Source organism: Gobius niger, assembly GCF_951799975.1.
Source record: "Gobius niger genome assembly, chromosome: 13".
Taxonomy (NCBI): domain Eukaryota; kingdom Metazoa; phylum Chordata; class Actinopteri; order Gobiiformes; family Gobiidae; genus Gobius; species Gobius niger.
Genome location: NC_136864.1, coordinates 26,538,474 through 26,564,398, shown reverse-complemented (window position 1 = coordinate 26,564,398; position 25,925 = coordinate 26,538,474). Strand labels below are relative to the sequence as shown.

Here is a 25,925-nt window from a genome sequence, read left to right as displayed (position 1 = left end):
CTTTACATCAAAATGCAAGACCAGTGGTCGATTTTGCTCATTTTATTTTAAAATTTGTAAAACATTTAGACTTCCACACTATCACTTTAAAAGGAAAAGTGATAGTGTACATAAGACTTCCACATTTAGACTTCCACACTATCACTTTAAAAGGAAAAGGAACATACGTTAAATGTAAGCCAATATAATAAAGTTGCATTGCAAGTGTGCTTCTCTTTATCAGATATCTGACACATGCCGCTCTTTAGCCCTGTTCTTGCAGCCATTCAGTGGTAAATCTAGAAACAACCCACACATTCATATTAATCATGCTGATTCAAATTAGTTGCAGAAAGAATTAGCACGTTTGCTCTTTGCGTCCAGTTAACGTCCTGAACCAATGTCTTCAACCTAAAATGACACTAAACGCTGCACAGGACATTAGATTTATTTTTTTCTGTCATTTGGACTTTTGTTCGTGAGACATTACATACAACGCATGTTCAACACTTCTTACAATTATCCAACCCATGCCCTTTAAAGATCAGGGTAATCAGAAAACTGGTTTGCCTTGACATCCTTGGCAATGCTACATTGGGTGTTATTGGAACCTTCATTCCTAACGACGTGCTCTTTCACATTCCCCGATTCGTCTTGCAGCTGAACCTTCACCGTTAGCGGCAGACACGTCTCCACTTTGCATTTGATCACCACCGCGTCGCCGGTCACCTGCAGAAGACAGTTACGGACGTCCACAGAATGCTCTTTAGCCACGCGACAAACCAGCTGCTCCTTGTCCACAGAATCCAGCGAGCGTCTGTTCAGAAATCCCGGACTCTCGCACAACGTCCTGTCAAGCATCTCCACGTTTTGCCCGTTTCGCAAAACCCAGTCGTGAAGGTACCACAGGCCGCAGTCGCATTTCCAAGGGTTACCGTGAAGCTGCAACACGTGGTGATTCGAAAACGTGTCCATGAGTCCTTCCGGGAGAGTTTGCAGTCGGTTATGGGACAGGTAAAGTTTCTCGATAAGCGCCTGGTCTTCGAATAGCCTCGGCTCGATCATGCTTAAATTGTTGAATTGTAAATCAACGACTTTGAGGTCGAAAAGATCACTGAAAACGGTCTCGGGCAAAAAGGAAATGTGATTATCGGAGAGATCCAAGTTCTCAAGGCTTGTGATGTTGTTGAAGACGTCCCCGTGAAGAGTGGAGAGTTGATTTGAAGACAAGTCAAGGGCAGTCAGTGAAGACAGGTTTCCCAAATGTGCACACTCACTCAGGCGGTTGCCTTTTAGATTCAGTTCTCGCAACTTCGGAGACAATCCAAATACGTCGCCGCTAAACGCCTTCAAAAGATTTCCCCTGAGATTCAACACTTCCAAGTTGGTCAGATTGACAAAACAGTGTTCGCTAAGTTGAGAGATCTTATTTCCTTCCAGGTGGAGCTCTGTCAGCGTCGCGACATCAGAAAACAAGTCCGAAGAGAGGTTCGCCAGCAAGTTGTGGTTCAGTTTTAGAATTTCCAACTTGTCCAAACCGGCAAACGTCTGCCCCGTCACAACCTCCAGTTTATTCAGAGACAAATCCAAGACTCTGAGATTGCTCATGTTTCCGAAAACCAACGGCGGAAGATGCGAGATGATGTTGCCTTTCATTTGCAAAGTGTCGAGCTGTTTGAGCGACGCGAACATCCCGGGCAGCACCGTCTTCAAGCGATTGTAGTTTAGCATTAGCTTCGTCAAGTCGCGCTGCATGGAGAACGTCCCCAGGTACAGGCGTTCGAGCCAAGGGTTCCCGCTGATCTCCAGCTCCCGCAGCTGCGTGAGGTGCTGGAAGGTGTGCGCGTGGATGCTGCGGATGGCGTTGTTGAGGAAAACCAGTTTGGAGAGTTGAGGGCCGACGTCCAGAGAGTTGGCGAAGAGGTAGGACACGGAGGAGGTCATCACGATGAATTCCCGGACCTGGCGGGACATGTTTAGGGGGAGGGAGGACATGCGCTCGTCGGCACACAGGACCTGCGCGGGACTGAAGCACTGGCAGCGGTAGGGGCACAGGTCAGACTGGGAAATGCTCCGCTCCAGGGCGAGTAGCAGCAGCAGCAAGGAGATCAACAGCGGCTTGGCCATGTTCTCTAGGAAGACGGTCAAATGGCAGAATAAGAATCTAGATAAAGGGATTCAAAGGAAATGATTTATTTACACTCACCTCAGTAAGAGAAGGTAAACTCCAGCCAACGCAGAGAGCAAGTGAACACAGTCTGAACTGAATGAGGCAACAGAACCTTTGGCCAGAGCGGAGGCAGAGCTCGCGAAAAATCAGTACAAATTTCAAAACAAGGCAGAAAGGGAAAAAAAGATGTGGAAACGGGACATACAGTTGCTTATCTGCTTTATTTTACAGTAATATGACTAATTATAAACCTCTGTACATTACCACAAAATATATAGTGTTCATATAACCATGTTATTATTGAGCTGTAAAGTGAGATTTCATGTTATTATTTATTTTTATAATTATTATTTTTTTATTACAGTATCCGTCAAACACTTTTTTGTTGTGTTATTCTCATCGAAGGCATCGAAGGCATTCAACTATGAATGAAGGTGTGAAATAACCCAATTAAATGTCTTAAAGCAGGGGTGTCCAAACTTTTTTCATGGGGGGTCACATATTGGAGCGTACACGGGGTAAAGGGCCATGGGTCGGTGGTTAGTTCCACGAAACCTTCGAGTAGCAGAGGTTTAAATTGTGCCTCATGCCTTTATTTAGGCTTAAAACCTTAATGCCAGCTCTGTCTCACAATAAAATGCTAGTTGTTAGGTTAGAATTGTGTAGAATTATCACATATTAAATAAAAAGGACCATCTCTGATGACGTGAACCGATTCAGCAAGCAGCCCGAGGGCCACCAAAAATTGGTCTGAGGGCCACATTTGGCCCGCGGGCCGCACTTTGGACACACCTGTCTTAAAGGGACTATACAGAGTTTAAAAATGTCAAAATTAAGTGTTTTCCTCCCGCTGCATGTTCCAGTAATGTCCTAATGTGTAGAATGAGCCCAGACCTGTTCACCACAACTGCCTCTAAAATCCTGCACTGTCTCTCAAAAAGGTGTTAATTCGGGTCCGAAGTGCCGTCATGCACGAGCTTAATATAGAAGCTGCAGTTACACGTATGACCTGAGGTGGCAGTAATGTGTATACAATGGCTAACTTGCATCTAGCCCCTTTAAATTCTTCAAAATTGCCATCTTTTAGTCTTGCCATTTTCTCAATGAGCTTCATCATATAGTCATCTGAAGTGGTTTTCAACAGGTCTGTGAAGTCAAAGCCATTTCCGGTGACTACAATCTGAAGACCATTGAGAAATTCTTAAAAGTGTGCAAACCAGTAGTCGACGCAAATGGTTTGAATTCTGTTTTTTGTTAAATTAACTTTATGTTTTCTTCCTCCCCACTGTCACATCTGCTCTGCACTTTTGCCCGACCTCCACTAGATGTCCCACCGGCCCTTCTCCTCCCGTCCCGGCGGTGGAATTCGGGACCATCCTTTGCTGCAGGTCACGAAACAACAGGTAAACCGCTCTCTGACTGCACCAGGCGCCACCTGCCCCCATTCCCTCAGCCCTCTCCCTCGCAGAAGCACCACCGCGCTCCCCTCCGAGTGAAAAAGAACAGATATGGCCAACGCGGGCATCCAGCTGATGGGCTTCTGCCTGGCCTTCCTGGGCTTCATCGGCTCCATCGCGTCCACGGTGATGGTGGAGTGGAAGGCCTCGTCGTACGCCGGGGACAACATCATAACGGCACAGGCGCTGTACGAGGGGCTGTGGAAGACCTGCGCCTCCCAGAGCACGGGCCAGGTGCAGTGTAAAGTGTACGACTCGCTGCTGCAGCTGCCAGGTGAGGCTTGCTCTGTTTGTGCTGAAACTCCAAACGACAACTTTTAATGAGCTTGTTTCAAAGAATATGTGAGATTGAAACGTTTCAGTGTAGAAAAGAAGAATAAAAACGTGCAGTGAACCAATTTTGAGGCCTGGATTTAATTCTGTATCTCTAAAAATTTGACGTTTTTCAACCCGTAATATAAAAGCAACAATATGAGCTACAGAAACAGCTTTTTTTTTCTCTTCTTCTTCTGTTTGGAATGTATTCATGGACAAAGTCAGTGGTCATTCAAATCTTTCTCAGAAGTGAGTGAGCGGGAGCTTCTGGGCCAGTAGGGACATGTCAGTCAAATACCACAACCCACTTCACACAGGACTCAGGAAAGCAAAGCAAAACATGCACAATGCACAAACTAACACTCTATTCACAATTTGTAATGTTATTATTATAGTAAAGACAGGATTCCTCAAATCTATTTTCAATCCTTTTCAATGCACTTCTCATTGCAAACCTTGTCCTTGTCAGTTGTTTGTCCTTATTTTGCCCAGTAACAAAAATCTGCCAGTGGAATGACTATTGCACTTTGAAGCCACACTGCACAACATTTCACTCAGAATAGTATGGAGCATTTATTTTATTGATGCTCGTATACTGAACCGAGAGGATCTTTTTCCTCACGTCATCAGATTTTTTTTTCCCATTATTTTTTTGTTGGGTTTTCAACTCATTTTTGCAACTCATTTTCTTTGTCATTTTTTCATCAACTTTTTGTCAATTTTCAATCACATTTTTGTCATTTTTTTGGTCATTTTTTCGTCTAATTTTTGTCATTTTTTGGTCAACTTTTTATCAAATTTTTGTCACATTTTCTATCACATTTTTGTCATTTTTTGTCATTTTTTCGTCTAGTTTTTAGTAATTTTTTTGTCACTTTTTTTATCTAATTTTTGTCACTTTTTTGTAATTTTTTTGTCACTTTTTTATCAAATTTTTGTCACTTTTATTGTAATTTTTGTCACTTTTTTTGTCATTTTTGTGACATTTTTGCCACTTTTTCATCCATTTTTTGTCACTTTTTTGTCAAACTTTTTTGTCACATTTTCATCATTGTTTTCGTCTCAGTTTTGTCACTATTTTCACACCTTTTTTCCAGAAGCTTTTGGATCGGGGTAAAGCCAAACTGAGAGAAAAAGTGCTCGGTTCAGGTGGGAGTTAAGGGGTTAAAGGCCCTATACCCGACTTTGTTATGACTAACAATGAAAGAGGAAGCCACATGTGCTCAAACTCATTCCTAACTTTCTTTACCTCTTAACTCCCACATGAACCGAGCACATTTTCTACAGTTCAGCTTTACCCAAATCTAAACGTTTCTTGACTGGAGCTCACAGCTATAGGCCAGAATAGTATACGAGCATTTATTTTATTACAGATATTTTTTACTGTTGAAAAATACCTATAGAATGAATAAACAAACACGTGTGTTCGCTGTGAGCGGTTCAGCTTCAGTTGTAGAAAGTTTAGGAAAATCAGGCACCAGGCTTTGAAGTTGTTTTTTGAAGTGTAATGCTTGCTTATGGAAGACTAGCTTATTCTGCCGCCCCTATATGGAGGTACTGCATCAATGTCGGGCGTTGTGGTCGTAAAACAGCACAACCAGAGGCCATGGGTGGTTGGCAGTCAGAGGGGCCAATGATGCAGACTAGATGAGTCTACTCAGGGGCGGCTGTGGCTACAACATAGCTTAGCATAGCAATAATGACTACAGTGAGCACTTTGAGAAACTTGTTGAGTTCAGTTCAAATTTTTTATCCAGCCATGGCGTTATTACAGACACAATAATGTGAAGTGTGTGAATATGGTGCCCAGAAATTGCCCTTTCTTCTGTTGCTACTATCTGTGATTAACATACATTTGTTTTGGATATGTATTGGCACCAACTTATTTTTCACTCTCCACATAATTTGTAGTATTTTAAATTTGACCATTAAATTTCAAGGTCTGCAATTTTATGAACAATTTGTTTGTGTGGTCTCGTGGACCTTTGAGAGTCACAATTCTTATGGCTTTCTTCTGGAGCAAGAACAGCCTTTCTGTATAACCGGTGCATGCATTACCCCACACTTCAATACAGTATGTTATATAAGGAACAATTAAGGCTGAGTATAAAAGCTGTAATGAAGCCTCATCCAATGTGTGTTTAACCTTATATAGGATACCAATATTTTTACTAACTTTACCTTTGATGTGGTCGATATGAGGCTTCCTGCTAAGTTTGCTGTCTAGGATAACCCCCCAAAAATTTGATTTTGGAGACACATTCAATATTTACATCTTCAATAACTAGTTTTGTACATGCATTTTTCTTATTTCCAAACACCATATAATTTGTCTTATCCCAGTTTAAGAACAATTTATTATAATCAAACCATGTCTTTAATATAATACTGTCATTTCTCTTTCAACATTGGCCATTAATTCATTTAAATCTGTTCCAGACTTGTACACAGTTGCGTCATCAGCAAACAACAAAAAATTCATGTCCTTGGAAGCCTCAAATATATTATTAATAAATAATATAAAAAGTTTAGGGCCAATTACTGAACCCTGGGGGGAACCACAGGCTTGTAAAGCGCAAAACAAACGTGAGCCATTATTATTATTGCTTGCCTTCTAACCCTCTCCCCTCTCCACACAGCGACAGTATGAGCCACCGGGACACTCACCTTTCTTTCTTCCTCTGTGCAGGCATCGTCCAGGGCACCCGTGGGCTGATGCTGACCTCGGTGCTCTTCTCCTTCATTGCGATGATGGTGGCTGTGGTGGGGATGCGCTGCACCACGTGTATGGCAGACTCCCCGCAGCAGAAGGACAAGGTGGCTCTGGCCGGAGGGGTGGTCTTCATCATCGCGGGTCAGTGTGAATCTGTGGGTTACGCACAAACAATAGAACATATTCAAACTGCAGTACTGCTGTGTATGTGCTTCACTCTGGTCACTACAGTTTGGTCCACATAATGATCTAAAGTTAAATCACATGTGGCAGTGCGTGTGTGAGAGTTCAGTGACAGTCGAAGTACTTGATTTAATTAATTAAAGCCACACCGTGTAGGATTTAACTTTTAAATAAAATCGAAATACCAGCATTTATTTTATTTTTATTTTATTTTTCAATCACACAGCACCAGTCTATATCACACTACAATGATGACGAAACCTTCTGTTGGTCTATAAATGCAGTAAATTAGAATAACTGCCTTGTATAAAAGTGCTCTCTCAAAATGGCTGTAGCGAATGTCTTGAAACGGGCCTCTGTCTCTTTAAAGGGGGGGTATTATGCAAAATTGACTTTTTCAAGCTTTACATGTGTGTTGCCTTGGCACATTCACGTATTTTTGAATGATCTGTAAAAACTCTGATGGCGGCCATTTTAGGGATAGGTTTGCCTGAGTCCTCCTAGGAACGCCCCCACCTCCTGGAGACGCCTCCGAGCTTTCGTCACCAGCCGAGTAACCAACCACTGCTCCTCAGCAGAACCCCCTCCCCACTGATGCCACAGACAGCATGTGGAGGGGGCGTGTCGGAAAGAGTCAGAGGTTCTTAAAGAGACAGAGGCCTATTTCAAGACATTCACTACAGCCATTTTGAGAGAGCAATTTTATACAAGGCAGTTATTCTAATTTACTGCATTTACAGACCAACAGAAGGTTTGGTCATCATTGTAGTGTGATATAGACTGGTGCTATGTGATTGAAAAAAGCATAATACCCCCTCTTTAAGAACCTCTGACCCTTTCCGACACGCCCCCTCCACACGCTGTCTGTGGCATCAGTGGGGAGGGGGTTCTGCTGAGGAGCAGTGGTTGGTTACTCGGCTGGTGACGAAAGCTCGGAGGCGTCTCTAGGAGGTGGGGGCGTTCCTAGGAGGACTCAGGCAAACCTATCCCTAAAATGGCCGCCATCAGAGTTTTTACAGATTACTCAAAAATACGTGAATGTGCCAAGGCAACACTTCAGGCATGTTTTTAATGAGGGAATGACAGAATAACATGATGCTTGAAAAAGTCGATTTTGCATAATACCCCTTTGAGATAGATGGAAAAATCCCTCATAAATGTACAAACAAACATGTGTTTTTGCTGTGAGGGGCTCAGCTCTCCTAAGACATGACTGTAACTTTACCAGGAGTGGGTGCGTCTCCAGCTCGTCTCCATGGAGATGTGACTAAAGTCAGTAGAATTTTAGATTAAAATAGGTTATGTCCAAATCCATTGTTTGATTATTCCCTGCAGTAACAGCATTTTTCTGTGTTGGTGCTGGTCAAAAAGAGCACGTTTTGCACTGATGGCTACAATATAGTCCAAAATGTTACGCAGTGTCCCTTTAAGTCAAACACACTCACACCCAATCAAATGTGAATCCAATAAAAGTAAAAGTTGCTCAGTCACATTTTTATGGAAAATTTTTACATAAAAAGTCGCATAGTGCACCATTCACTGACCAGCAAAACATTAAAGAAACACTATGTAACTTTTCAGGGTTTAGCAAGTGCCACAGTAGCCTTAGAGGTCCGTACTAAGTAAGGCAAGGCAAGGCAAGTTTATTTGTAGAGCACAATTCATACACAAGGCAATTCAAAGTGCTTCACAGTTGAAAACAAATAGAATCAATAAAAACATCAACATAAAATTAATCAATTACAGTAAAAGGCGAGAGTGCAGATAAATACTTTCAGTCATATGCATTGGTAAAAAGAACTGTTTTCAGCCTGGATTTGAACATTGTCAGAGTTGAGGCCTGTCTCACATCCTCGTGAAGACTGTTCCAGATTTTAGCTGCATGAAACTGAAATGCAGCCTCACCGTGTTTATTATTGACTCTGGGAACCACCAGGAGACCCCTCCCTGAAGTTCTCAGGGCCCGAGATGGTTCATACGGCTCTAACATGTCAGAGTTGTACTTTGGAGCTAAACCATGAAAAGACTTGTAGACAAGCAGAGCTGTTTTAAAGTCTATTCTTTGACTGACAGGAAGCCAGTGCAGAGACCGGAGCACTGGACTAATATGGTCATATTTCCTGGTTCTTGTCAGGACTCGAGCAGCAGCGTTCTGGATGTACTGTAGCTGTCTGATAGCTCGTTTAGAGAGGCCAGTGAGTAGGCCGTTACAGTATTATGTGACGCGTAGTGAACTGAATAAAATGGATTAATGGGCTTCACATGACTCTGTTGTTCAGGGTGTATTATGTCCAGTGCTGTTTATTTGAGCCAAAAAACAGGTGAAATGTACCTCCTCCAACATGAAGTAACTTGTGTGTGTCTTCTTCTCCTGCTCTCTCCAGGAGTCATGGCGCTGGTGGGAACGTCGTGGTACGGGCACAGGGTGGCACAGGACTTCTACAACCCCTTCACTCCCACTAACGCCAGGTACGCTCTGACTTCGCCACTTTTGAAGGAATTTCATAATCACCGCGTTGATCTTTAGCCGAGTTTCAGTTAAAGGGAGACACTACAGGCAAAACTCTATTTTTTCAGTTTTCAGGTTTTGGGCCAAATTGGTCTCTGAACATATAAGCTTTCACCCGGAAACAGAAAATATGCCTAATCTTCACAAAAACATGTTTAAATATTGCGCTGATTCAATGTTCCCCCATAGACTTATATGGGACAATGCAATTTCAAGGCTCTTTTTCTCAAAACACATTTTTCTGTCATTGTGGCGACACTATGTCCACGTCAGTCGGACCTAAAGACTTCACATTTTCCAGCCTTGGACTGAACAATATTTGGAAGATTTTTTCAGAGGGATTTTTTATTATCTAATCCAGGGGTGTCAAACTCAAATACACAGTGGGCCAAAATGTAAAACTTGAACAAAGTCGCGGGCCACCATGGAACAAATGAACCTTTTAATATGGACCCAAACAAGATTTGCTTTAACATTGAATATGGAACAAGCAACACTTATTACTATACAATATGTAACTTAAAAGTCCAGATATGCAAAATCTGAAAAAAAAAAGTATAATACCGGTGAGCCAGCTCGAGTAGTCATTTTGGTATAGCCTTGCAGGCCAAATATAATTACATTGCGGGCCAAATTTGGCCCGCGGGCCAGAGTTTGACACCTATGATCTAATCCCTGGCCCCATTTATTGAGTTTTGAATGTCAAAAAATGAGTCGAAAATTACATTGTTACAAATTTTTCCACTAAAAAACAGCTTATTTTAAAACTAAACAAGAAATCCAAAATCCCCTCTGAAAAAGTCTTGGTAACTCATTTATCAATAAAATGAAACCATACATTTGAAAGTAGCTCTATCCATTATTCAGATTTCGTCGCCGAAAAGATGGGAAATTTGGATCATTTTTAGGCATAAAACACCTTGTTCTTAAATGAAAAGATAAAATGACAGAAAACTTGCAATGTATTTTTTTCTCACATTTATGCCAGTCGACAGCAAAAGTTTCAAATTGATATCTGTGAATATACATTTTTTCCCTCTTCACCTGCAGTGTCTCGCCTTAAAGGTACATGGTGCAACGTTTTATGTGGGGAGAAAAAGTTGACATTGATACAGTGGTCTCTGAGATATACAAATGAAGCTCTTACTTACTTTGGAGGCGCTGGGAGGTTTTCTCTGCTGACGGACCCTCTCACCACAAAACCAACTGATCCCAGAGCGTTGTAGAGACCACTCATTTGGCCGCTGGGTCACTACAAGGTCAAACAGGCACACAAATCAACTTTTTTTTCCAATAAAAAGTTGCACAATGCGCCTTTAATATCACAGTCTATCGGCTTTTAACCCCTTAATCCCCGCCGTAACCGAGCACATTTTCTCCAGTTCAGAATTACCAGCATTACACAAATATTAAAGGCCTGAGAGCTTACAGTCTATAGGCCAAGGTAACGCCTCATTTGAAAGCTAAGGCCTTCAAAACTCATCCAAGCTCCTTCCTTGTTTTTCTGGTCTCCGTTGAGGTAAAACGTCTGTTATTGATGGATTTTTGGAAGATGTGTTTTGAAATCCGAGGATGAGACGAGCTTGTGCCGTGTCGTTCCCGCAGGTACGAGTTTGGGAGCGCGCTGTACGTGGGGTGGGGCGCGGCCTTCCTCAGCATCATCGGGGGAGCGTTCCTCTGCTGTAGCTGCGGCAGCCAGGGCAGCTCCGGGAAGGCCCCCCGCTACCCTCCCTCCTCCTCGGGACAGAGCGGACGGGACTACGTCTGAAGGCGCACGCCGGAAAAGGACTGATGGGCGCTGTAAAAAAAAAAAAAAGAAAGAAAGCTGCAAAGTTTACCTTAAAATACGGCAACATATTTGGCCCATTTGAGTCGTACATCTTTTTATATTGTGTTTTTCCATTGAACTGTAGTATTGGTGTTTTTGGGATGTGTGTATAAATCTGTATGCTACTTTGAATGGACACTTTGCGGAGAATATGCTGATATTTGAAAACTGAAGTGTATAATATTCATGGTCAGTCATGGATTACATTTGCTGGACTTGTGGAATTGTCACTATGGAAACGGGACAATGAGATTTCTAATGGAATGATGCTTTATTATTTTACACGCCAGGATTTTGATGCCATGAAATGAAAGTTATTACATTCTTTTGCCACACAAATATTACAGATTCTTTTGCTTTTCATGTGTTTTAACCTCCGAACCCCCGCCTTGATTGAGCCCATTTTCTCCAGCTCAGCCAGGGTGACGCCTCACTTGAAAGCTAAGACCTACAAACCTGATCCGAGATTTTTCCTGGCCTCGTTTTGGCGCTTTTTTCAAGAAGCTTTTAGTCGAACTGCAGAAAATGTGTTTGGTTAAATCGAGGGTTAAGAGGTTAAAATAGAAGATCAGCTCGGATAAGCAGGCAAGGAGCAACAGAAAGCAAAAAAAAAAGGCATTTTTACTTAGGACAGTGTATCCTTCCACCATCACCATGGCATTCTCGTACACATCTGAGACTCACTGACGGATTTAAGAAGTGTTAAAACTGCATAAAACTGAAAGCTAAAAGTGAACAAAGCCTGGGAGCAACAGTATGTACAGCAAGTATGTGGTATTTTGACTTTGGGTCACATGAACTGTATCATTTCTTATGTGTCTTTGTCTGTGTGGATTTGTAAAATAAAACTGGACTTACTTTCCTGTCACATAATGTACAATAATACTTAACTGTATTTCATTCCTCCATAAAAGTAGAAATATTTTCATCCTGTGTCGTGACATTGACCTCTTAGATTGTACTTGTTTGCTCCGTTGACTGAGCGTTCTTAAATAATGAGTCATACTAACACTGGCAGCATATGGAACATTTCTACAGTGTTTTGAATGAAGTCATGGTGCATCTATTTGGATGACAGTGATGTTATTATATTCATTGTGGGCGGTTATAATGCGTTTTCTAACAGCATTTTGGATAAGAGTTTCACTTGATACATTGGTGTATTTACATTTAGCTTGATAAACCGCACTGCAGGGCTGAAGTATGACACTGAAACTGTTCTGGGGAGTAAAAAGTATGCCCTGAGGCAGTAGAAACTATGAGCTGAGGGGAGTGTCTGCTGCACATACCAGCTCCTGCCCGGACACGTCAACATCACCCCACATTCACATTCACATTCACATTCACATTCACATTCACATTCACATTCACAGTGCTGCTGCTGCCCTACTGCCCGAGCTACGCTCACTGTGGCCCACAGGCATGTTGAGCCTCAGCAGGAGAGCGCCATCTTGTGGCCATGCTTACTCTGTAGCTTCTCCCCCTGAAAATTAGCCACTTAACCTCTTAACTCCCGCCTGAACCGAGAGGATCTTTTTCCTCACGTCATCAGATTTTTTTTCCATCCGTTTTTTGTTAGGTATTCAACTCTTTTTTTTTTTTTTTTTTTTTTTACATTTTTGTCATTTTTTTGTCATCTTTTTGTCAATTTTCTATCACATTTTTGTCATTTTTTCATCAATTTTGTGTAATTTTTTTGTCATTTCTTTTGTCATTTTTGTGACATTTTGCCACTTTTTCATCAATTTTTCGTCGCTTTTTTGTCAAACTTTTCTCACTTTTTTGTCACATTTTCAGAATTGTTTTCGTCTCAGTTTTGTCACTATCTTCACACCTTTCTTCCAGAAGCTTTTGGATTGGGGTAAAGCCATCCATCCATCCATTTTCTTCCGCTTTATCCGGGGCCGGGTCGCGGGGGCAGCAGTCTCAGCAGAGATGCCCAAACTTCCCGATCCACACACACCTCCTCCAGCTGTTCTGGGGGGACCCCGAGGCGACACCAGGCCAGCTCGGAGACATAGTCCCACCACCGTGTCCTGGGTCTTCCACGAGGCCTTGTCCCACTAGGACATGCCTGGAACACCTCCCGCGGGAGGCGACCAGGAGGCATCCGGAACAGATGCCCGAGCCACCTCAGCTGCTCCTTTCGACGTGAAGGAGCAGCGACTCTACTCCGAGCTCCTCCCGGGTAGCTGAGCTCCTCACCCGATCTCGGAGGGTGCGCCCAGTCCCCCTGCGAAGGAAACTCATTTCGGCCGCTTGTATTCGCGATCTTGTCCTTTTGGTCATTACCCAAATCTCATGACCATAGGTGAGGGTGGGAACGTAGATCGATCTGTAAATCGAGAGCTTTGCCCCGACTCAGCTCCCTCTTCACCACGACAGACCGATACAGCGACCGCATCACTGCTGACGCCGCACCGATCCATCTATCGATCTCACGCTCCATCCGTCCCTCACTCGGGGGGGGGGATTAAAGGCCCTATACCCGACTTTGTTATGACTAACAATGAAAGAGGAAGCCACATGTGCTCAAACTCATTCCTAACTTTCTTAACTTCTTAACTCCCGCATGAACCGAGCACATTTTCTACAGCTCAGCTTTACCCAAATCTAAACGTTTCCTGACTGGAGCTCACAGCTATAGGCCAGTGTAACGCTTCATCTGAAACCTAAGACCTGCAAAACTGGCATTTTCCCTTTTTTAGTGCGTTTTCATTGCCTGTTTTGTTATGGGTTTTTCATCCTCACTTATGAAACATTTTTGTCACTTTTTGTAACTGTTTTTTTTGCTTTTTCAGCACTTTTTTGTTGTTTTTTGTTTTGGATTCAGGTCAAGTCGAACTGGAGAAAATGTGCTCGGTTATGGCCGGGGTTAAGAGGTTATCAGTTTTGGGCTATAAAGCGTAAAGGCTCCTTGTGCGAGATCAGTTCATGGTCACTTTTGATCAAATTTTCATTAAACTTGTTAAACTTTTGAATCCTTAACACATGAAAGGCTCCACAAACTCACTTTAGCTCTTATTTTAGTCATTCATTTTGTAACTGGTGTCCGTAATAATAACACAACTATTCCAATCATATATTTCCTATGATTTATTTAATGAGACTAAAACTATGACTAAAATGCCCAGATATTTTAGTCTGTCAGCTGGGGGAGGGCTTGTTGGCTTTTAATGCACCACACTATAGGGCAAAAACACTTGTACATAAAGATATTGTAGTGGCAATAGTAATGACAACAATTGTTTTAGCAGGATCTCAGTGTCTAGTAAACAAGATCCCACTTAATCTCGGAATATTAAATATGCCTGTAAAATAGTATAATATTGTAATATTATAATATTCATTCGCAATATCTAGGATGTCATCAAAAATAATAAAAAACAAATAATTTATAATGATGGTAATAACATTTAAATATTAATAATAATAACAAATTCATTTGTTTTGTATGATCATAATTCATAATTCTCATTTCTGATGAATGCAATAGCATAAATGTAAATCTTAAACGCAGTTGTATGAGCCTGGGTTTGGAAAATCGAATACATGAATTTTCTTATTTCCTTATTTTCTTGTTACTTGTTTAGTATCAAATAGGAAATGCTAGCTATGGAGTCTCTGCGTTCCACTCATGTCATTTCATTTTCCTTTTATGTGCAAACTTCTTCTTGGTTGTGGATACAGTCTTCATGTATATCTGTAAATGGTAAACGTTTATTATGTTGAATGTGGGGCAGGCGCTCATGAGCTTCTTGCTTCAGCCGACTCCTTTTGAGCATCTGTGACTGGTTAATGTGTATTTGTAAATCAGGTAAATGTAGTTGCTCAAATAAATTAAACTAAACTAAACTAAACTAAACTAAACTAAACTAAACTAAACTAAACTAAACTAAACTAAACTAAACTAAACTAAACTAAACTAAACTAAACTACAACAGTGTTTCCCAACCAGGGGTACGGGGACCCCTTGGGGTACTTGAGAACTTGGCAGGGGGTACTGGACTTACCTCAGATTTAAAAAGGAGGGGACAGAGATAGCTTCAATATTACTTTAAAAGAAAAGTTAGTTTTAATTATGATTTTGAGTAAAAGGCTTGACTTTGAGAGTATTTTTGCTGTATTTTGAATATTACACTCTACTAAATACTGAATAATCCATGTTTAGTTGCTTAATTTGTTAAGATTTTTGGCGGGATCTTTGAGTTAGGGGGTACTCGGAGTATAAATTAATGCTTCAAGGGGTACATGAGACGAAAAAGGTTGGGAACCACTGGACGACAATAAGACTAAATAAAAATGAAAAGAAAAGAAGAGACTAAAATCATCCAAACTTCTATTGACCGTCTGAAAGAGCCTCAGATCATTTACAGTCACCACCAAGTGAACAGCTCTGAGCTTTATCATGTGGAGCAGCTCCATGAAGCAGAGGAACAAGATTAAATATGATTAGAATGAATATTATAAATAAAAGTCAAGTAAATCTTAAATTTAGTGACTAAATTTACTTGCAATTTTAGCCGACTAAAACTAGACTAAAATTGGAGATTTTTTTTACTAACTCTCGACTAAAATTGAATTACATTTTCGTCAAAAGACTAAGACTAAATTAAAATATGTTGTCGAAATTAACACCGAGGTGCAGCCAATTATTTTGAAAAAAAAAATCCGTTAAACTAATTTTTTTGTATCTTATTCTGTTAAAAATGAAGCAAAATCACTCAGAGTTTCAAACCTTTTACAGCTAATTATCATTAAAAATAAGTTTTCTTTTAAATAATATTGAAACACTTCTCAGTTTCACTTTTTTTAGATCTGAAAGTAAGTACCCCCTGCCGAGTGCTCGCCTGATGCTAATGCTAATTCACGCTCATTCCCTCCATCTTCATTTTGTGACACTTGAACCCTGCCCAAGTTAAACCCTCAAAGTGCAGCCTGATTAGTTTACTTGAAATACAAAAAACCCAAGCCAATGTATTTATGACACGTTTGCAATTGCCCCATTGGCCTCCTTTCACTTCTTATCGACCGCATTGTAACGAAAACACCTCTGACTGAGGAAATCAACACAACAACAGGCCATGACGAGACGACCCCACAGTGATCAGCGGGCCATAGTGTGAAGCCATTAGGTCACGGTCACATTTCAAAGTGTGAAAGGGCCGATTCATTAAAGTACGTGTTTTCCATTTCAATAAAACCAACCAGACAACGACCACATCGATAACGCGGCACAAAGACGACCGTGACAAGGATATCAGAGCTTGGAAAAAGCGTCAAAATGGCGACAAAACGAGCTGCTGATTTCATGTGAAGCACTTTGTGTATGAATCGTGCTCTACAAATAAACTGAAAAGGAAAGAGTGACAAAAAGTGACAAAATATGCAACAAAAACGTGATTTAAAAAAAGTGATAAAAAAGCTTACTCTGTAGCTTCTACTCCCCCTGAAAATTAGCCACTTAACCTCTTAACTCCCGCCTGAACCGAGAGGATCTTTTTTCTCACGTCATCAGATTTTTTTCTCCATAATTTTTTTGTCGGGTGTTCAACTCATTTTTGTAACTCATTTTTTTTGTCATTTTGTCACATTTTTGTAATTTTTTCGTCAACTTTTTGTCAATTTTCTATCACATTTTCGTCATTTTTTTTCTTTTTTCGTCTAATTTTTGTCATTTTTTTGTCAATTTTTTAAATCAATTTTTTGTCAAATACTTGTGATTTTTTTGTCACTTTTTTTGTCATTTTTCTGTCATTTTTTTCAACAACTTTTTGTCAATTTTAAATCACATTTTTGTCTTTTTTTCGTCTAATTTTTTGGTCAATTTTTATAAATTTTTTGTCACATTTTTGCCTTTTTTTTTTTCATTTTTTGTCATTTCTTTTGTCATTTTTGTGACATTTTTGCCACTTTTTCATCAATTTTTCGTCACTTTTTTGTCAAACTTTTCTCACTTTTTTGTCACATTTTCATCATTGTTTTCGTCTCAGTTTTGGCACTATTCTCACACCTTTTTTCCAGAAGCTTTTGGATTGGGGTAAAGCCAAACTGGAGAAAATGTGCTCGGTTCAGGTGGGAGTTAAGGGGTTAAAGGCCCTATACCCGACTCTGTTATGACAAACAATGACAGAGGAAGCCACATGTGCTCAAACTCATTCCTAAAAGCTACAAAATAGGCGAGAGAAAAAATGCAGCAACAACTTTTAGGTTTGGGTCAAATTGAACTTAGAAAAGGCGAAGGTTAATACATTATAAACGATTTACACGGAATAATTTTAAAATATTATGGTCGAAATCGACTTTTTCCCTACGTCAGCAGCACTTTCCCTTTAAAAAATTCCAAACTGCCCCTCTACTTCCTGGTTTCCCCTCGCACGCTAATCTCTATACTGCCTGGATCCGCGTATCCCGCTCACTAGCGTCGCGCCACCCCCTCCATGTTGTTTTTTATATCAACAACAACAAGCCCAGACCAAAACGGACTGCCTAAAAAAGTTTGGAAAAGGGAGTATCGCGTTTCCGCCCGGGCTGCTGACACGTGGGAGAGAAACACACCAAAAAAACAAAAAAAAATGGCTCATAGCGGTCTCCAGAAAAACAGGGAGCGTTTTTATTGCTCCATTTGCCTGGACTTGCTCAACAACCCCGTGACGACTCCCTGCAAGCACAGCTACTGCATGGGCTGCATCAAAAAGTTCTGGGACGAGGAGGACCAGCGGAGGATCTACAGCTGCCCCCAGTGCGGCCACACGTTCCGCCCGAGGCCTCCCCTGGCCGTCAACGCGATGCTGGCGGATCTGGTGGAGGACCTGGAGCTGACCCGGGACCAGGAGGCGATCTGCTCCAGGCACAACGAGGTAATGTCGATGTTCTGCCAGGTGGACCAGAGCTGCGTGTGCGTGCTGTGCGCCGAGTGCGAGCACAGGGATCACTGCGTGGTGCCGGCGGCGGTCGCCCGGGCGGAGAGGCAGCGAGAGCTGGAGGCCAGGCAGCAGAAGATCCACCAGCAGATTTCCTACAAGGAGAGGGACATCAAAGTGCTGCAAATCGAGCTGGATAAGACGTTTCTGGCGGTGGACAAGGCGAGCAGAGACTGTGACAGGGTGTTCTCTGAGCTGATGAGCCTCGTCCAGAAGAGACACTATGAAGTGAAGCGAGAAATCAGCTCGAACTTGGACATAGAGGTCATCCGCGTGCAAATGCTCCAGGACAAGCTCGAGCAAGAAATGGCAGAGTTGAAGTGCAAAGAGGCCGAGCTGGGGAAGCTGTTTGTTTACCAGACGGACAGCCAGTTTTTGGAGGACTACCCATCCATGGCTGAAATCGGCGCGGCGCAGGAGCTACCCAGGGTGAAAACCAAACCGAGGTGCTACTTCGACAACGTGGCTGCGAATCTCTCCAGTGTGAAGGAGAAGATAAAGCAGATTTTGTTCGAGGATGCAGCCGAAGAGATCCAAGCGTCACCGCCATCCCGGACTGAATCGTCGAGCAGGGGTGACTTGTTGCCCCACGCCCGGCCCATCGCCCTGGACCCGGACACGGTGAACGCCCAGCTGGCCCTGTCCGAGAACGACCGGAGGGCCACGCTGATGCGAGAAGAAGCGACGTATCCGAGCCACCCGAAAAGATTCCTGCGATGGCGCCAGGTGCTGAGCAAAGAGAGTCTCGGCGGCGGAAAGTGCTACTTCGAAGTGGAGTGGCGGAAGAAGCGGGTGACCGTGGCCGTGGCGTACAAGGACATCGCCCGGGCGGGCCCCATGACGGACGTGGCGTTCGGGTTTAACGACAAGTCCTGGGCGCTGGAGTGCAACACCAGCAGCAGTTACAAGTTCATACACAAGGCGGTCAAGACTCCCGTATCGGGGCCCTGGACGTCCCGGGTGGGGGTGTACGTGGACCACAAGGAGGGCGTGCTGGCGTTCTACAGCGTGTCGGACACCGTGACGTTGCTCCACAGAGTGCGGACGGCGTTCGCGCAGCCGCTGTACGCAGGGTTCTGGTTCGGGGGGTATCAGGGGGCCTACGCGGAGTTCTGTGAGCTGGGTAAAGGAAGTTAAAGTGCGACAACGGGCGGCTTGCTGGGCTGTGCACAATATGAAACAAGTGTGAACGTTTTGATAGCACAATATAGCTGTGTTTAACTAGAGCTTTTCAACATTAGACGAGGGTTTTGGGCCTGTTGGCTTTATTCGACCGCACAGGGTGAAAGACATTCCGCAAATTATTGGATTCCGGGACTTGAACCCAGGATAGATACAGACGGCATCTCGCCATAGAAGGGGGCGTGGCTTCGCCGAGGGGGAAAATAGAATCTTTAGAGAAACACAATTTTCCACTCTTTTTAGCCATTTTCTGGTGGAATATGAACTTATTTATCACATAAATAAAGTCAAGTGTAAATCAGGCCCATATGGATATTTTCTCACAGCAGATTGTTCAGTAGAAGTGAAAAAAGGGCAGTTGTAGCAAGCGCTAGCTAACCGTTAGCATTAGCCCGATGCTAACATGTAGCATCAAGTTAGCATTCTCCGTTATTCATGTATTTATGGGCTGTTGAACCACTTTGCTCCTCCCCATGTCTTTGTATCATTATTTAGTAGAAAACTATATTCATAATTCAGCGTTTGTTACAGTTTTTGAATAGCGGCCTAATTTGAGAAAATGTACATTTTTTCAAAATTGTTTTCCCCCTTAACTGTTTTCAAAAATGACCATATATGGGCGATTCCAGAGATGCCGTCTGTATCTATGCCGAGCAAAGAACTGCATTACGCCGTATGACTTATCAAAATATACAAAATTGGGACCAAAATAGGCTAAACTGGAATACAATTAGGAATGTAGTTTCCTAGCTACTCAATTTTTTTTTCAGGCCATGTTTGCATAAAAATGTGTAAATCCATCAGCTGATTTTTCCAAATATTTTGTCCTCAATAATATTGGATATTGAGAGACAGTCTTATGGCTCATTTTTGTGTAGCCCTACTCCTTAACCTGAATGGATATTTTCTGAAGGTTTGTCAGTACCCGAATCTAAAAGCATAAAAAATAGCAACAAAATTGCAACATTAAAGTGACAAAAAAGTGATGGAAAGATGATAAAACAATGAAAAATGTGATGAAAGCGCAACAACAAAGTGACAGAAGAGTGGAAAAAAAAGGCGACATCTATTCTGGAGCTTTCAAATGAGGCGTTACTCTGGCCTACAGGCTGTAAGCTTTTAGATTTGGGTAAAGCCCACAAATATGCTCTTGGTTAAAGGAACAGGCCACTGCTTTTCCATACCGAGATATGTTCTTACCTGAGCATAGACGAGTTGATAAATACATCTATGTCTTTGCTTCTAACTACACCCCGTTTGGAGCTATAGGAATATACATTGGGAGAGGCCAAATGCTAGCAGCATCTTTGGTCGTTTTGCGTGACTGAGGGCACACACAAAGACCAGACAGATACGTATCAACTCGTCTAAGCTCAGGTAAGAACATATCTCATTTTATTACATTCATTATGTCTTCTTGAGTAATAAACTTTGTTCTTTTGGGATTCTTTTTGAAAGACACTAGGTAGAAACAAAGAAAGCTGTTCAAATACCTTACGCGTTTCGATGGACAAGGAACTACTTCCGTCTTCGTCAGAGCAAGACGCAAGGTCTGACGAAGACGGCACTAGTTTCTTGTCCATCGAAACGCGTAAGGTATTTGAACAGCTTTCTTTGTTTCTACCTAGTGTCTTTCAAAAAGAAACCAAAAAAACTAAAGAACATATCTCAGTATGGAAAACCGGTGTCCTGTTCCTTTAAGGAGGGGGGTAATGGGTTTAATAAACATTTAACATAAAAACATCTGATCTATTTCAAGAAAATACCCAACAAAAATGCCGATCACCACCCAAAGTACCACAGTTTGAGAACCACTTATTATTTTCCTGTGATAAATATGTTTTGCTATTTGCTCAAAGAAATAACCTACAGTGCAACGGTGACTCGCGTTGCATTATTAATATCTTCATAACACTATTTTCTTCATTTTTACCTTCATTGACCTTTGAAGTACATAGCACTATTTTGCACTTCTATCGTCTGTGTATTGTATTTAAACAAAGTGTATCTTTTACTATCAAAGCTAATTTTACCACTGATGCCTTGTTAAAGACAAACGTAATTCCTCTGAGCAACGATGCCAAAACATTACTCTCGTGGGCTGCTGCACAAAGTCCCGTGGAGGCTTTTACTTTCAGTAATGCAGTGTTTTGGAATGAATAAAACAAATTTAATCAGACTGTTTTCTGGTTCTTTTTGCTCTTGACGTTTTGTTTATACTGCACTAGCGTAGAGTGATGGTTGGACTTGAGAGTGACAATATAGATGGCGCACAAAGACGGCTAAAATAACAACTTTTTTTATTGTTACGGAGCAATTCGTCTCGATCCAAATACATAAAGAGTTGGCAATGTGTTGAAGAAGTTACCTCAAGTTGGCCAGTTCATGAAACTCAGCTGTAGTTTAATGAAGACCTAGCGTTAAACTGCCTAAAATATGCTATAATATACAGGTATTGAAGTTTATAGTTTAAAGTATTATAGGCCATACACATGTTGTTTGTTTTTTATTTTTGTACCTGTGGCAAAGATGTGTAGTGCACATGTATTTGTCCTTGCATTACTATAATATGACCTTTGTGGGCTGTGCATTTAGCTATATTGTTATTAGCTTACTGGCTAGTTGTGTACATCACCGCGGCAGTTGCTTTCAGAAATATGTGAAATGTGCTTATAAACTGAAGAATGGTGATATTAGAGATGCATTAATAAAGTTAGCAATACTTTTGAACCCGAAGCAACAGTTTAAAATTAAATTTTAAAATTGTTTGTAAATCAATTTGAAAAAAACAAAACAAAAATAACGGGTACAGGGGCTTTAAGCATTGAACCGTGAACATGAACATTGGCCTATTCCAAACTCCCAGGAAAATCAAACCATTGTAGACCAGCAATATGTGTCAGGAACAAGTTTACTGACAATTTTCTTGACAATCAACATTTGTACAATATAGGCATGTGATGTTGAGCAAAATCACATGGAAAAAGCTTCAAAGTAAGTCTTTGTAAAATGATTAACTAATCACTATACAATTGATGAGAAAAGGATCAGCAAAAACTCCCACTGCCTAGGTCGCTGGCAATCATAAAGTAATACTAGGCAGGAAATAATAGTAATAATAATAGTAAAGTAAATGTATAAAAAAATCTTATTTACAATTTGTTGAGCAGGAAAAAAAGCTCATTAGAAAAATCCTGTATCTGTGCATGTTTCCGGAGGCTTCAGATCTCAGCAGAGTCGGCTGAGGAAAAAAAACAAAGATTTCTTGTGCAGGGGAAAAAAGCTCATTACAAACAAATCTTTTATGCATCTGTACATGTTTCCCACTTTCTAAGGCTGCAGATCTCAGCACAGTCAGCTGAGATCTGCTTTTTTCAGCAGGGAAAAAAGCTAATTGCAAAAAAAAATGATATACATTTCTGTGCATGTTTTGGACTATCTAAGACTACAGATCTCAGCACAGTCGGCCACATCCTTGAGCCAGATCCCAGCCAGCAGAGGCTGGGTGAACGTGGTCTGCACCGTGTGGATGAGGTGCACTTCGTGGCTGATGCTGTAAAAGGACAAAATGCCTGCATCATAGTCCACGTAGATTCCCACTTTGTTTGAGGCTGGTGCGGTTAAAGTGGTGCGGATTTTGTCAAACCAAAACACATAGCCATCCTTATAGCAATCTAAGGCCCAGGATTTGGGGTTGTTGCCAAAGCTGCACTGATTGGAATGTCCATCTCTCCTGATGTCTTTGTAGGCCACAACAACAGAGAAGAACTCCGCACACCTGCCCTTCACCTCCAGGTAACAGCGGCCTGTCAGGGCCTCTCTGCTGAGGACCTGGGAGAAGTCGGTGAACCTGTCGGGGTGCTCTGGGTGCTCCTGGTCGGCGTTCATGTATCTCACGATGTTGTTGTCGGCCCCCACCGACAGCAGAGGGTGGGCGGTGTTAGGATCCAGCGTGATCCTTTGAGCATAGGCCAGCAGAGTTAGCCACTCTCGTATGTCCAGAGCTGAGCGCACATTCTCCTCTGGGACATTAGCTTGAGTCTCCTGATCAGCAGCAGCCTGCCCCAGTGCAGATGTGTCCTGCAGGGCGTCTCTGAGCTCTGCTACAGCAGCTGTAACGGTGTCTGAGAAGGACAATGCAGCTGTGTCACTGATGGACACATCTGAAGATTCACTGAGTTTGGCCAAAGATGGAAAAGTCTTAATAAAGTCGCTGTGGTCCTCGGTGAGTGAGAGTATCTCCAGTCCCTGGTACTTCTTCTTCAGCTCGGTGATCTCCTGCTGCACTTTGTCCTGAAGCTCTTTGACTCTGTGCTCATCACTCTCTTGTTGGGATCTTAGCTGTTGCTTTACTTCAGTCCTCCTTCTCTCCACGAGTTGAGCGATCAGAGTGAAGACCCGGTCCGTGTCATCCACAGCAGCGTTCCCACTGCGGACAAGCTCATCTGTCTGCCTTTGCAGTGCGTCCATGTGTTTCTGTCTGTCCTGGATTCTCTGTCGGACCATGTTCATACTGTCCTCCAGTTCTCCTTGCATCTCATTTCTTTTTTCAACCGCCAACACTGTGTGGTGGCCTTTGTGTTGGTCCACAGAGCAGAGGTAACAGATGCACTGCTGGTCAGTGTGACAGAACATCTTCATCACCTCGTCGTGTCGAGGGCAGATGTTTTCATCGAGGTTCTCTTTGGGCTCCACCAGCTTGTGCTTCTTTAACGCAGCGACATGATGATGAGGCTGAAGATGCTCTTTACAGTAAGAGACCAGACACTGCAGACAGGATTTGACAGCTTTCATCTTCTTCCCAGAGCAGAGGTCACAGGACACATCTCCATGAGCAGCAGAGCAGAGATCAGCTGCAGCTTTTGAGACGTTGACTTCGTCCACCACTGCAGCCAACAGGGTGTTTTGCACCAGGACGGGCCTCCATATGAAGGTCTGTCTGCACTGAGGGCAGCTGTAGTTCGGCCTGTCCACCTCTCCATCCCAGTGAGTGCTCACACAGCTCATGCAGTAACTGTGTCCACAGGGAATGGTCACAGGTCTCCTCAGTAAATCCAGGCAGATGCAGCAGCGGAAGGTCTCCTGGGTCAGTTTCAATCTACTGTCAGCCATTGTCATTGAGTAGTGATTTGGTGTGATAACAGAGCTGTATTTATCTGCTGTATCCTGCCACACCCACAGCCAGAGCAACAGCCAATGAGAGTAAAGCAACTCAGGTAGTACATTTACATAAAGCACAGTCCTCTGTAGGGGGTGGATGTCACTCCAGTCTCACCTTTTGTCCCAGGGACTTCAGTATCAGTGTATGATATGATGGGGTTGGATCTGTGTAGTTTATAACTAATGACAGACATGTTTACAACATCTTAACTACACAAACCTGTGTATCATGTTGTACTGTAGCAGACGTTGATCTGAACCTTGTATTGGTTAGGATCAGAGGTGGTGGAGTAGCCCGAATATTGATTCAATTAAAAGCTTGAGCTTTGCTTTTTATTTATTTATTTGCTTTTCTTGAGTTGCTTTCAAATAGTTTTTCTCAAGTACAAGTAAAAAGTAGTGACCCAAACAATTACAAGTAAAAGTAAAAAAGAAAATCATGTGGAAATTCCAAGAAAATGTCATGAAAATACAGAAAACCTAAATAAGTCTAAAGATGAGGGAGACAAACTACATCTATTTGATCGATGAAGCATTTGTGGCATAAATATTTACTCACAGTGGAAAAAGTAACAATTATTTTTACTCAAGTACGAGTAGAGATACGTCAATATAATTTTTATTTTTATAATTTTTTTTAAAAGTAGAAGTAAAAAGTACTATATGATAAAACTGCTTTAAGTACAGTTTTACAGTTACTCGAGGAGGCCCACTTGCCTTTAAGTGAATATTATCAATATAACTGTTTACTGATCTTCACTTTGACTAAACCTTACAGAAGCTTCACACTCACATAAGAAGAAACAAGCACATTTCCTGTTTGTTTATGACTTATTCAGGGAAAAATGCCAGACTTTTCTTACTCCCTTTGTGTTATTGGTGAAATTACTTAAGTATGAGATCAACAATTGAGCTTTTACGCTTTCTCAGCTCCTTCACTTCTTCACAATCTTCTGATGGACATTTGTTTGGGATAAAATGTGTGGCTAAAAACCCAACTTGATACTTAAAATAAAGCGTGTTTTTTGGATCAAACTGAACTCGTTTTTCACTTGCACCGTCTATTCAAAGAAGTCTGGCCCTGCCGCACTGGGGCATTGTTATTCTAGCACGGACACTCAGCTAAGCTCATTGGCAGAGGCGCGTGTAAACGAGGCCGTACTCGCTATGCTAACAACTCTCTGTCTCTATGCATTTGCTAATGTCATGTGCCTGCACTCAGGTTTCATCAAAACTCCAAATGACTTGTGCAAAAAAACCTGTTTGGCTTCAGTGTGATTCAATGATATCATCAAAAAGCTGTGGTGAAAGAGCTGTGAAGGAAACACGGCCCGGTCAGTTAGACATTAACTGCGTTTCCATCACTGGACTTAAATGCATATTAGGATTCTTTAGCTTTTTAACCTCTGTTCCCTAAAGCACCCCGACTTTGTTCTTTGAATGTTACGCAGATGAGCGAGTGTGAAACGCTTTAAATACAGACAGACCAAGCAAAAAAAAACCTCT

The 25,925-nt window shown here is 42.1% G+C and overlaps 4 protein-coding genes across 4 annotated transcripts; 2 read left to right on the top strand and 2 right to left on the bottom strand.

Moving 5' to 3' along the window:
* Window positions 1-444: 444 nt before the first annotated feature.
* On the bottom strand, window positions 445-2,261 carry LOC306972518 (uncharacterized protein). Its single transcript, XM_079569179.1, has 2 exons — window positions 2,186-2,261; window positions 445-2,111 (listed from the first exon to the last, which is right to left on the bottom strand). The coding sequence occupies exon 2, from the start codon at window positions 2,104-2,106 to the stop codon at window positions 517-519; it is 1,590 nt and encodes a 529-aa protein (XP_079425305.1). The 5' UTR covers window positions 2,107-2,111; window positions 2,186-2,261; the 3' UTR covers window positions 445-516.
* A 1,390-nt stretch (window positions 2,262-3,651) lies between these two features.
* Window positions 3,652-11,099, top strand: cldn1 (claudin 1). Its single transcript, XM_079569214.1, has 4 exons — window positions 3,652-3,880; window positions 6,611-6,775; window positions 9,202-9,286; window positions 10,932-11,099. Exons 1-4 carry the CDS (start codon window positions 3,658-3,660, stop codon window positions 11,092-11,094), a joined length of 636 nt encoding a protein of 211 aa, XP_079425340.1. The 5' UTR covers window positions 3,652-3,657; the 3' UTR covers window positions 11,095-11,099.
* A 6,413-nt stretch (window positions 11,100-17,512) lies between these two features.
* On the top strand, window positions 17,513-19,303 carry LOC306972516 (tripartite motif-containing protein 16-like protein). Its single transcript, XM_079569177.1, has one exon. It carries the CDS (start codon window positions 17,595-17,597, stop codon window positions 19,212-19,214), a length of 1,620 nt encoding a protein of 539 aa, XP_079425303.1. The 5' UTR covers window positions 17,513-17,594; the 3' UTR covers window positions 19,215-19,303.
* Window positions 19,304-22,694: 3,391 nt separating this feature from the next.
* On the bottom strand, window positions 22,695-24,426 carry LOC306972796 (E3 ubiquitin/ISG15 ligase TRIM25-like; the record flags this gene model as incomplete). Its single annotated transcript, XM_079569502.1, has 1 exon — window positions 22,695-24,426. The coding sequence occupies exon 1, from the start codon at window positions 24,375-24,377 to the stop codon at window positions 22,695-22,697; it is 1,683 nt and encodes a 560-aa protein (XP_079425628.1). The 5' UTR covers window positions 24,378-24,426.
* Between the last annotated feature and the right edge of the window lie 1,499 nt (window positions 24,427-25,925).

Bases quoted from the DNA above. Each gene is read 5' to 3' on its own strand.
- LOC306972518 (XM_079569179.1), bottom strand. From the start codon at position 2,106: ATGGCCAAGCCGCTGTTGATCTCCTTGCTGCTGCTGCTACTCGCCCTG.
- cldn1 (XM_079569214.1), top strand. From the start codon at position 3,658: ATGGCCAACGCGGGCATCCAGCTGATGGGCTTCTGCCTGGCCTTCCTG. The intron at 3,881-6,610 runs GTGAGGCTTGCT...TCCTCTGTGCAG, and splicing joins CTCGCTGCTGCAGCTGCCAG to GCATCGTCCAGGGCACCCGT. The intron at 6,776-9,201 runs GTCAGTGTGAAT...TGCTCTCTCCAG, and splicing joins GGTGGTCTTCATCATCGCGG to GAGTCATGGCGCTGGTGGGA.
- LOC306972516 (XM_079569177.1), top strand. From the start codon at position 17,595: ATGTTGTTTTTTATATCAACAACAACAAGCCCAGACCAAAACGGACTG.